This window comes from Rhinolophus ferrumequinum, chromosome 22 (genome assembly GCF_004115265.2).
Source record: "Rhinolophus ferrumequinum isolate MPI-CBG mRhiFer1 chromosome 22, mRhiFer1_v1.p, whole genome shotgun sequence".
NCBI lineage: Eukaryota > Metazoa > Chordata > Mammalia > Chiroptera > Rhinolophidae > Rhinolophus > Rhinolophus ferrumequinum.
In genome coordinates this window covers 1,748,102-1,759,117 of record NC_046305.1, presented here as the reverse complement: position 1 = coordinate 1,759,117, position 11,016 = coordinate 1,748,102, and the positions used below count along the sequence as shown (strand labels likewise).

General features: G+C 47.1%; 4 protein-coding genes across 4 annotated transcripts; 2 read left to right on the top strand and 2 right to left on the bottom strand.

Moving 5' to 3' along the window:
• Nucleotides 1-1,460: 1,460 nt before the first annotated feature.
• On the top strand, nucleotides 1,461-1,805 carry LOC117015347 (histone H4). Its single transcript, XM_033093955.1, has one exon. It carries the CDS (start codon nucleotides 1,466-1,468, stop codon nucleotides 1,775-1,777), a length of 312 nt encoding a protein of 103 aa, XP_032949846.1. The 5' UTR covers nucleotides 1,461-1,465; the 3' UTR covers nucleotides 1,778-1,805.
• Nucleotides 1,806-4,636: 2,831 nt separating this feature from the next.
• On the bottom strand, nucleotides 4,637-5,153 carry LOC117015343 (histone H4). The gene has a single exon (XM_033093952.1). It carries the CDS (start codon nucleotides 5,101-5,103, stop codon nucleotides 4,792-4,794), a length of 312 nt encoding a protein of 103 aa, XP_032949843.1. The 5' UTR covers nucleotides 5,104-5,153; the 3' UTR covers nucleotides 4,637-4,791.
• Nucleotides 5,154-9,582: 4,429 nt separating this feature from the next.
• LOC117015309 (histone H1.3) lies at nucleotides 9,583-11,002 on the top strand. Its single transcript, XM_033093911.1, has 2 exons — nucleotides 9,583-10,275; nucleotides 10,900-11,002. Exon 1 carries the CDS (start codon nucleotides 9,624-9,626, stop codon nucleotides 10,272-10,274), a length of 651 nt encoding a protein of 216 aa, XP_032949802.1. The 5' UTR covers nucleotides 9,583-9,623; the 3' UTR covers nucleotide 10,275; nucleotides 10,900-11,002.
• LOC117015348 (histone H2A type 1-like) lies at nucleotides 10,300-10,888 on the bottom strand. Its single transcript, XM_033093956.1, has one exon. It carries the CDS (start codon nucleotides 10,804-10,806, stop codon nucleotides 10,531-10,533), a length of 276 nt encoding a protein of 91 aa, XP_032949847.1. The 5' UTR covers nucleotides 10,807-10,888; the 3' UTR covers nucleotides 10,300-10,530.
• Nucleotides 11,003-11,016: the final 14 nt, after the last annotated feature.

Here is an 11,016-nt window from a genome sequence, read left to right as displayed (position 1 = left end):
CTAAATGCAATTTCAAACTCTCCCAGAAACATAATGACCAGGATAGGATTTTGCGGTCAAGCATCATCAGTAAGGCATTCTGTCACATGAGCCCTCTCCATCTACCCTCTCCCCCACAGCTAAAAGAGCAATCTGCATGATAAAAGCCTCTTTCTGCTTCTCTGAAAGAAAAGATGTGTAGGCCCCAACAGTAAGCCTTTCTTTTGCTAACAGCTCCCTTGCCCTACCCTTGTTCTTCTGAAAACTTTCCATTCTTGGAGCCCCTTAGATCGCCATTCTAGGTGGTAAATGCGCAATTCATGAATTGCTTAATAAAATTAGATCTTCCAATTTACTCAGCTCAATAGTTTTCTAACAGTACAGATCATCTCCTATTTTGAACACTATTGCATTCTAAAGACATCATATATACCTTAATGGTCTTATATACTAGCTTAGCATTTTTTTTATAATGCAAAAAGATAGGAATACCCACATTTTTATTAATATTTCTGGCACTTGCATAAAATCCCTTTGCCTAGCTTCAGAGTTGAGGAGAGCTGTGCTGGAATTCCACACACCAGCCCCAGGAAAGCAGTCTCCCCTCCTCCCAGTGTCTTACGTAAGAGGAACAGCATTAGCCCCTGGCAATTTTCATCCTTTCTCTCTGCAATCCTTCATTTTTAAATGCACGCGCTCAGTGTAAATGATAGCTCTGGACATATGGTGTTATATGGGAAACGTCTTCAAATCCTTCCATGTGCTTTCATCCTGTCTGTAATTTATAAATCATTTGTTTTTAAAAGCAGAAAACCAGGGCGATGGATAGGAATTTATTGTCAACGAACCAGATGCTAGTCATTCTGCTTTTACCACAACTCAGTTATCAACAAGAGTTTGTCCTTTTTAGGGACAAGGCCACTAACAGATTAACAGACACGCCACCATTAACAGCTTGAGAGCAGCAGTTCAGAGATTCTAAACCCCAAGCCTGGTTGGGTTGCTTGGAAATATTTTTGCCAATTCCTTTTTTAATATGCAAGTAGGGTTTATTAGTGATACATTCTCAGGAAAGAGAATGGGCCTAGCGGAGGTGAGGGAGAGGGAGAGAGAGAAGGAATGAGGAGGCCAGAGAGCAGGGGCAAAAAAAAAAGAAGCTGCCCATTCCTGTTTCTTGGGATTTGGGCCTTGTCAAATCCTACTCAATTCCAGTGTGGAAAAGATCCAAGAATACGCGTGGGATGGACAGATCTTCACACACACACACAGAAAGGCAATTCCTGTCCGTGTTTGGCACCCTGATTAGAATCTCTTATTTTCTTATCACCAGCAAATCTTCGATCCCCGCGTTTACTAGGGGCGTGTACTCAGGGCGGTTTCCCCGCCTTCTCCTGTCTTTCGGTTTCAAACGAGGTCCTCCCACTTGTTATTTAAGAGGCTGCAGCGGCCAGTGTCTGGCAGACGTTCCGGAGTCTGGTTCTTCATCATGTCTGGTCGCGGCAAAGGCGGCAAGGGTCTCGGGAAGGGCGGCGCCAAGCGCCATCGCAAGGTCCTGCGCGACAACATCCAGGGCATCACCAAGCCCGCCATCCGGCGCCTGGCCCGGCGCGGCGGCGTCAAGCGCATCTCCGGGCTCATCTATGAGGAGACCCGCGGGGTGCTCAAGGTGTTCCTGGAGAATGTGATCCGGGACGCCGTCACCTACACGGAGCACGCCAAGCGCAAGACGGTCACGGCCATGGACGTGGTCTACGCTCTCAAGCGCCAGGGTCGCACCCTCTACGGCTTCGGGGGCTGAGTCACTACTAATCACCAACCAATCCTTTTCCCCACCAATGGCCCTTTTCAGGGCTCCCCACTTTTTCTATAAAGGAGCTCACACTTGCCTTTCGGTCCATGAAAGTTAATTAAAGCTACCAATCCTAACAAGTGCGTCCTACATGTGACAGTCTTAAAGGTAACCTGACTCGTATGGTATTGGCCTTTGGAGACCACGTGTGATGCCTAGGATGTTATCACTTAGGTGATGGCTTAATGAGTAGGACAGTTCTAAGCTTTAGCTGTGTATACACCTGGCTAATTTAATCCTCAAAGCAACCCGAAGACACATCAGTGTTAAAACAATTGTAGAAAGGGTAGATGCTGAGTGAGCTCCCCGGCTGTATAAGTAACTTGGGTGGCCACACAAGTGGAGCTGAGGAGTGGAGGCAGCCAGGAGTGGCGACCCAGGGAGCAGTGTTGCTTCTGTGCATAGACCTGGCTCACAGTAAACAGCGCTCTCCATACTAGCCTGTTGTGGGATGTTAACTAGATGCCAGGTGGCGTTTGTAGGGGTGTCAAAATTTTAACTTGACCTTTAACTTCCCTTGCTGGGCCTGAGAACTGAATTGACATATGACTGAAGGGGCGCAGCACAGGTACCGCAAAATGTGCCACTTCGGCTTGTGACTTAATTAGAGCTGAAGACAATCAGGACCTGGCAGACCAGAAAAAACTTGCACTTCTCCCCTAACTGCCTAAAAAAGTTTGGGGCAGGGCGTCTGTCCCAGAAAAAGCGTTATAACCAGAGGTAACTTTTATCTGAATGACCCACCTCTAGGTGAGGCAAACCTCTGACCAGCAAAGTCTGTCCTTCTCATCTTCCTGTGAATAACCCCCCAAGCCGTAGGCCCCAGGCCCTACCCCTTTCTCAGCTCAGGATGGTATATAAACAGCTATTGCCTGACTGCCTTTGGGTCTCATATACTAACGGTGCTCTTGTATGTTACACAATCAAAATTTTCTCCTGTTAATCTGTTTTATGTGCACTTGATTTATTAGACCAGCCAAGGAACCCAGAAGTCAGGAAGGGATTGTTTTTCTGCCCCAACAAGACAGATTAACAGGAGAAAAGCATGCAAATGTATTTCATATAAATTTTATGAGATGGGGCATCCTCATAAGGAAAGGACATTTGCAAGTCACTCAGGTCTCTGCAGCAATTTCCATTGGTTGTAGGGTTGGAACAATGCCTATGGAGACCTGTCAGGAATCTGGTCACTGACACTGATAGGACAAACAGGCTGAGGCCAAACTTTACCCGATTTGAGTCTCCAGTTGGGCCTGACAACGAAATTGACATAGGACAGATTAACAGGAGAAAATCACACATTTTACTTAATATTATTACAGGTACAGGGGAGTGTACCCGGGGAAGTGAAGACCCAAACCTGTTAGGCCTAAGAGCTTACATATTAGGTTGGATAGAGTAGTAATTGTGAAACAGTAACTAAAATATATGGGGAGACTGAAGGGAAGACAAGGGTTATTTTAGTAAGGTCTGTTAGTACAGATTTCTCTCAGCCTCAAAGTCTTCCCCTCCCCCACCCCACCCCAATCTCTGGTGGTAAGAATGTTCTTTTCTTCCTGGTACGGGGAGGGTACATTTCCCATGGGATAATTATCTCCTTTCAGAAAGGAAAGATGTCAGAGCCCCGTTTTTCTATCTGCTCTATTTCAACTGCCTTTCACTCAAAATAATCCTTATGCCAAAGTGGCATACTTTGGGGGCTCTGACATCTTTTCTTTCAGCTGACACAAGTAACAAACGGGTCAGAAGTAGCAGATTTAATTCTTAATGTGAGTTTGGATTTGGCAATTCGTAGGTCAGTGGTAACCAATGGCAAGGGTATTTGTGAGTGAGTCAGTGGTGCCAAAGTCATGTCATGAACTGTAACTCCAGATAATTCAAACCTTGGAGATTTGGTACAAAGGGAAGGGTGTAATAATTGATAGGGGTATGGATTGAGACACCAAAATATATATACGGAAGGAGCCAAGAGAGAATATTAAAACTTTAAGATGGAATATCATTATGGTTAGAGTAGGATGACCAACTCATTTATTATTCAACCAAGTAAGTTATTGATAGTGGAAGAAGGCTTCATTAACTAACCTAAAACATATCAGGTAGACTGAAGCTGCCCCTGGGAAACTAGGGCGTTTTCACTCTGCATTTAAGTGACACAAATGCAAGTCCTCAGGTAGGGAAAAGATTTCGGACACAGGTGGGAGGGTGAGCATGGGATAGCCTAAGGCTACTTCTTTTGCGTGGAGGGGGAATGGAGATGTAAGGATGCAGTCAGGGTCACAGGTGGGAAGGCCTTAGGTTGACAGAACACCGAAATTAGTTTAATTATCAAACTTTGGAAAGAAAGCTGTAAGATGATGGATGACCTAAGCCACAGTAGAGTTCCAGTCCTCAGGGATGCAGTGGGTACAAGTTTAAAACGTCTCTCCCACTGCTGACGTGGTTTCCTACCCTAACTGTATCCACTGTGTTTCCCGCCGGAGGGAGGTTAAAGGCCAGCGCGCCCTCTGGAGGACGCAGGTGCTGGGTCAGCGGAGCCTCCTGGTAAAGTGAACTTGAACGCTCCTGGGATACAAGGAAACGACTTACTTAGTAACATTTAGGTTAGGGAACTGCTGCCATTTAAGGCAATTCACTCCGGGTGGTTACAAGACGAGCTCACAACGGCGCGAGCTCCCCTCCCCCGCCCTTTGTTCTTTGAGCTCATTTCAGGCGCCATGTTAGGCGATAGCCGCCGAGTGGAAAAATGGCCAAAAACACCCCACCAACCGAACAAAAAACAGCACCGCCAGGCTAGGCAAAGGAACTTTTTGTTCAAGGTCAGAATTGGAACGACAACCGCCTCCAAGTATCGTGTCACCTTCGGGCCCTGTTGTTAGCTACAGCCCTTGTGCGAGCAGGTGGGCGGCCCTGACAAGGGCCTTTGGGAACGGAGGGGCCACGGGAGTGCGCGGCGGGGGCGCTCAGCCCCCGAAGCCGTAGAGGGTGCGGCCCTGGCGCTTGAGCGCGTAGACCACGTCCATGGCCGTGACCGTCTTGCGCTTGGCGTGCTCCGTGTAGGTGACGGCGTCCCGGATCACGTTCTCCAGGAACACCTTGAGCACCCCGCGGGTCTCCTCGTAGATGAGCCCGGAGATGCGCTTGACGCCGCCGCGCCGGGCCAGGCGCCGGATGGCGGGCTTGGTGATGCCCTGGATGTTGTCGCGCAGGACCTTGCGGTGGCGCTTGGCGCCGCCCTTCCCGAGCCCCTTACCGCCTTTACCACGACCAGACATGCCGAAGAGCGACCGACACTCACCCTGCTGTGCGAAGCGCTCGCTGCAGCTCCTTATATATCACTTTTCCGTGCGTTTCAGGAAACTGAAAGGGCAGGGGGCGGGGAAAGGAGCTAGGCTTCCGACTCTTTCCTGTTTTCTCGTCGGGGTCCTGAGTCGCTGGCTCCAGTGACCTCTAGTTTTGTGCCTGTGGGTAGTCGGAAATGATCGGTCTCCTGACCGCTGCTATCATTTATAAAGAGGAGGCAGTAAGACTACACTGGTCTACAAAAGGGAGAGACACCAGAGTAAAATTGATTTTTAACTATGACGATTCTTCTAAAAATATTACTTATTACCACTCTAGCAGCAGTTACTGGATTGGCCGACTGTGGTACATGCCTGTTCGCTGAACATAATAATACACGTCGTGTTCAGTCCCCTAAGGGGGACTCTAGGAAGGGGAGTGAATGTTAATGGACGTTCCACTTGTTGGTTCCACATTTGTAAGGTGCTGTTTGCGTTGTAAAAAGGGAGAATCCCGGGCTTGGAGAGCTGCTCTGATTCTGGTGCGTGGTGGTGTTGGGCTTAGAACCGAGTCCTGTTTCTGGAGTCTGATGACCTCGCCACCTACCGATCATCTATGCCAGTGTGATGAGGAAGTGTCTGCAAATTTACAAAATTAACAAAAATTCTAAATCCTGGGAAATACTGTCCGAGTAAAAAGAGTGACTGAAGTGATATTCTGCTCACAGATGATACAGGTTCACATGTCTGACAACACCAGCATTTACTCACACTGCACACAATCCCAGGGAGCGCCTTCTGTGAACTACAGAGGTGATGAAAAACTCGTTCTCTGCGACTGCTTACCGTTTCATTTCCTGCAGTCAGAGCCTCAGACACAGATTTAATGAGACTTAGACACAGTGATCTCCCATGCTGTCCTTTTTGAGAATGTGACCAAACAAGAGTCATTGACTGATTGATCCATCCATCCATCCATCATCCATCCATCCATCCAAGAATTTAAGGTCTATATGCCAAGAATGATTTGTAAATACCAGAGGCACTCACACAATCACAGAAGTTCTTTTAACGAACTCAAAGTCAAGTAGAGTGATGAGAAAGTAACCTGACGGGGAGGGGCCAGCCACCAGCCCACCATGCTCCCAGTTTCTGCTGGGTGGTGAAGGGCGGTGGTGTGCCGGGCCGCTGTGCGCCATCAGTGTGGCCATCACTGGGGAGCTTGTCTGACTTACAGAATCTGCTGTAAATCTGAAGACCCCAAACCTACTGAATTGATGTGGCATTTGAACATCTCTGAGCACGTCAAGTTCACACACAAAATTGCAAAGAGTTACTTTAAAGCTGTGCTCTTCCACATGTGTGTATTTAAACTTAAATAAAAAATTCATTTCTTCAGTTACTCCAGGTTCATTAAACGCTCAGTAAACACATGTTGGTATTGGCCACCCATTTACAGTACAGATACAGACCATTTCCTTTATGGCAATAAGTTCTGTTGTGCTGTGTTGTGATAGGGAATTTCTCGTGAAGAACTTCCAGTGCAGACTGGGAAAAGCATGTGGTGGGAATTGCAAAGGAAGGTGAAGATTGGGGTCTTTTTGAAGAATACTAGAAATGAGCCAACTTCCGGGCATACTAGATAGTACAGATAGAAAGAGGGACATGTAAAAGGGACTTGGAAGTTTGAGATATTATAGCATTGCCCCGTCTAGGAAATAACAGTCACAAGATATAGTTGTGCTTGGAGTGGAGTTTCAAGTGGGAGCATGTCCTCAGGTGAGACTCTGATAGGAAATTAGAATGTAATTTCTCATGATCCTTGTGAACACATTTGGTTCTAACTCAGTGCCTTTTTGCTTTATAGAGCTTACATTTTCTTTGCCCCTTTTGGTATTTTTTCAACATGGCCACCCTCCCCCTTAAACCTTTGAAATTCACTGAGTCTTGGCACACTTAGTGCCGCCCCTGTGCATAGACCCGGTGACCACTGCCTGTAGGTCCCAGTCCTTCACGATGCTGAGAGGGTTTCATACCACAGGTGAGAGAACAAGAGGTCATGAGTGGGACAACCATCACTTATCTACCTGTGGTTTCCTCAATTACTTTTTGCATCTATATAAATAAATGGTTCAAGTCTTAGTATAGTGGAAAACCCACTGTTTTAAGATATATACAGATTTAGGATGCACAATAAACACAACTTTTTGTGAGCTACCAGAGGAATAGGTGAAGTTTTTCAAGTGCACCGTCCTATGGAGTGATCCGGTCTTGCAGAACCTTCTCACTACAGCACAGCGCGTATAAGGTGCCTGGGCCTGAAGCACCAGCAGTAACTACATGCAACACCGCCCCATCCTTCTAGAAACATCCAGGGAAGAACTTTTCAGGTGAAAGCAGTTATCTCAGTTTTTGAGAGGGACAGTGATTATCTACAGATTATTAAGGAAATGGCCCTTAATCCCAATGTCTTCTCACTTATTTAGGACCTAAATAGCCATGGGAACCAGTAAGCCTTGCACAAGAATGCAGTGGTGACATAGGCCATAGAAAGAACTTTTCATCGGTCTTAAATCAACTATATGTCACTTAGGGAATAATTCCAGCAATTATGCAACAACTGATGTTATGACTACAATAATGGCCAAAATAGTAAAATTTTAAGCATCTGAATTTTAATCACTATCTTTAGTTCTAGAGAATATTAGGCTCTGGACCAAAACGGAAAATGTCTATATAATGTTTGTGGTCATCGCTATTCACAATGTACAACCAAGACCACAGTCTGTGGATGCCTATAAAATGCCTGCCAAGGAGGAAAGTGCTATGGACCGAGTCCTACCTGCCTACCTTTTCATACAGCGTTTGTGTTTGGTATATAACATAGTCTCAAGTACCAGAGTCTTGGTTTCAGTCAGTGCTTACCAAGAAAAGACTAAAAAAAAAAAAAAAAAAAAGCCAAGTGATTTTTCAAAATGGAAATAGTTAAATATATAGAGAGGATATCTTTAAAGATGATTATTTTATCTTGGACTCATGAGAAAATTCTCAAATCATCATGGAATCTAGGCCAGAATAACTAGATTTATGGAAATAGGGGTATTTATTAGAGGAAACAAAACACCCAAATGCTTTTCTTGTTCATTGAACAATGAGGTGTAATTTCAGTTTCTGATTATTTGGATAATTTTGTGCTTAATTATTCAGTATTTACTGAATTCCATGAGCTCTGTCGTGTTGCAGACTAAAAGAGATGGAGTAGAAAGGTCAGTCATGCTTGCTGTGAAATTTTTGAACCCCACAGGTGGACATATTTGGCCAATTAATTTAGGTTGTGACAACCTAGTTCATATTTTGTTAGAAAGACCCCACAGAAAAATAGGAAAATCCAGAAAGCGATTCACATGAGAATTCATTCTAATCCTCTGTGTCCCTACTTACAATATTAAAAATAAAGTCAACTCAAACTTGTACTTTGTCATTTTGAAATATAGGGAATACGCTCAAAATTCTATGCTAAACATTGGAGGGAAAAAAACATGGGTAAGGTGTCTGTCATTAAATAATTTACAACTGTGAGGCGAGCCGATTACAAACATTTGGTCTTGTGGGGTTCTTCACCTCACAGCTGGGAAGTCGATGCAGAGCTGCCCTTTTCTCTTCCTTCATGATTCGCTTTTTCTTCTTTAGATAGGTTAGTTTGTCTCCAATGCCCATTGTACATCTGAAAAATCGATTTTGCTACTTTAAAAGAGACTGGTGACTGGTTAGAACTGATTATCTAGAAAACGGATGAATCAGCCTCGCTCACCATCCTTCCCAAAATGTTCAAATCACGGAAACACTGAGATCAAACTCAGATTCCACAGTGGTCAGTCAAATACTCTGAAAAAATAATCAACCTTCTCTAAAATAGCTGCCCGTCGTGTGTGCAGAGTTGTCTCCCCCATGCCAAGCCGCGGTGCTCAGTGCAAACAACCTGCAGGAGATGTGTGCTATTGCGCTGGCGAAAAAAACCGATTTTCCTTGTATATTTAAATAAAACTGAGTTTGTTTACACCGAGTTGCAAAGAAAAGACTGTGCAGAATTATTACCTGGAGGAAAGATTTGCAAAGGAAACAGAGAGAAATGGTATTTTTAAGAAAAATCTGAAAGTTGTCTCAGTTTGTCTGAAGTTTTAGAGAGACTTGGGGGAGTCAGGGAAGTTTCAGGGTGCCGGCTTTGAAAGCAGGTAAAGCAAAGAAGGCAGGCCTGGAGCCTGAAGACTCACGGATCCGTTTTCCCCAAAGCCCTAATTATTTCGTGCCCAGATTTCTTATGTTTTTCTTCTTTTTTAAAAGGCAAGAAACACAGCCACCAGGCAGAGCGCAGGAGCCTTTTGGGCCGCGCGGCGCACGGAGCCCGCAGCCAATCACCACTCAGCTACTCGCTATATAAACCCCCGCCGCCCGCGCCGCGCCACGCCGCTCTGACAGTTCGAGTCTCTTTTTGTCTTTCCTGGCAAAACAGAAAAATGTCGGAGACTGCTCCAGTTGCTCCTGCTACTCCTGCACCTGCGGAGAAAACACCTGTTAAGAAGAAGGCGAAGAGAACCGGTGCCGCTGCCGCCAAGCGCAAGGCGTCGGGCCCCCCGGTGTCCGAGCTCATCACCAAGGCCGTGGGCGCCTCCAAGGAGCGCAGCGGCGTGTCGCTGGCCGCGCTCAAGAAGGCGCTGGCGGCCGCCGGCTACGACGTGGACAAGAACAACAGCCGCATCAAGCTGGGTCTCAAGACCCTGGTGAGCAAGGGCACCCTGGTGCAGACCAAGGGCACCGGCGCCTCGGGCTCCTTCAAGCTCAACAAGAAGGCGGCCTCTGGGGAGGCCAAGCCCAAACCCAAGAGGGCGGGCGCCGCCAAGCCCAGGAAGGCTGCTGGGGCTGCCAAGAAGCCCAAGAAGGCCGCGGGCTCGGCCACCCCCAAGAAGAGCGCCAAGAAGACCCCAAAGAAGGCGAAGAAGCCGGCGGCAGCTGCGGGAGCCAAGAAAGTGGCTAAGAGCCCGAAGAAAGCCAAGGCCGCCAAGCCCAAGAAGGCGGCTAAGAGCCCGGCCAAGGCCAAAGCCCCGAAGCCCAAGGCAGCCAAACCGAAGGCTGCAAAAGGGAAAAAGTCGGCGCCTAAGAAGAAGTAAAGTAAGGTCGCAGTGGCATGTCCTGCTTTGAAATCTCAAAGGCTCTTTTCAGAGCCACCCACTACTTTCAGGAAAGAGCTGAGCTTTTTGGGACTGGTGTGTTTGCAGCGCCTTGTGGGGTGCGGTGGGACGCATAGGGGCGTGCACGATGTGGGTTTTCAGAAATCCTAGGTGGCTTTGGTACCAGTCCTAGGAAAACATGGGTGGCTCTTAAAAGATTTCGGCATCCGGGAGCAGGGGTAGTGGTTTAAAATCTTCACTTGCCCTTGGCCTTGTGGTGGCTCTCGGTCTTCTTGGGCAGCAATGCGGCCTGGATGTTGGGCGGGACGCCACCCTGCGCGATGGTGACCTTGCTCAGCAGCTTGTGTAGCTCGTCGTTGCTGATGGCCCCCTGCAGATGGCGCGGGATGATGCGCATCTTGTCGCGGAACAGCCGGTGCACGCGGCTCACGGGAAACTGGAGCCTGGCCGGCGACGAGCGCGTCTTGGCTTTGGCGTGCGCCTTGCCTCCTTGTTTCCCGCGTCCAGACATACTACAAGGGAAAGGTGCAATTCTCTTTAACCAATGTGAGGAAAGGGTTATTACCGTCTCGTTTCCTAAATTTCCCTTTTTATTGGTTTGCAGATTACTGAGCTAATCAGAACGTCCCGCTGGATGCACGTGCATGAGTCCTGAGAAAGTACCAATTAGAGGTTGAGTTATTAAATCTTGTACATACTGTCACGTAGTTGAGAAGCTTGG

Coding starts and splice junctions, on each gene's coding strand:
- LOC117015348 (XM_033093956.1), bottom strand. CDS start 10,806: ATGTCTGGACGCGGGAAACAAGGAGGCAAGGCGCACGCCAAAGCCAAG.
- LOC117015347 (XM_033093955.1), top strand. CDS start 1,466: ATGTCTGGTCGCGGCAAAGGCGGCAAGGGTCTCGGGAAGGGCGGCGCC.
- LOC117015309 (XM_033093911.1), top strand. CDS start 9,624: ATGTCGGAGACTGCTCCAGTTGCTCCTGCTACTCCTGCACCTGCGGAG.
- LOC117015343 (XM_033093952.1), bottom strand. CDS start 5,103: ATGTCTGGTCGTGGTAAAGGCGGTAAGGGGCTCGGGAAGGGCGGCGCC.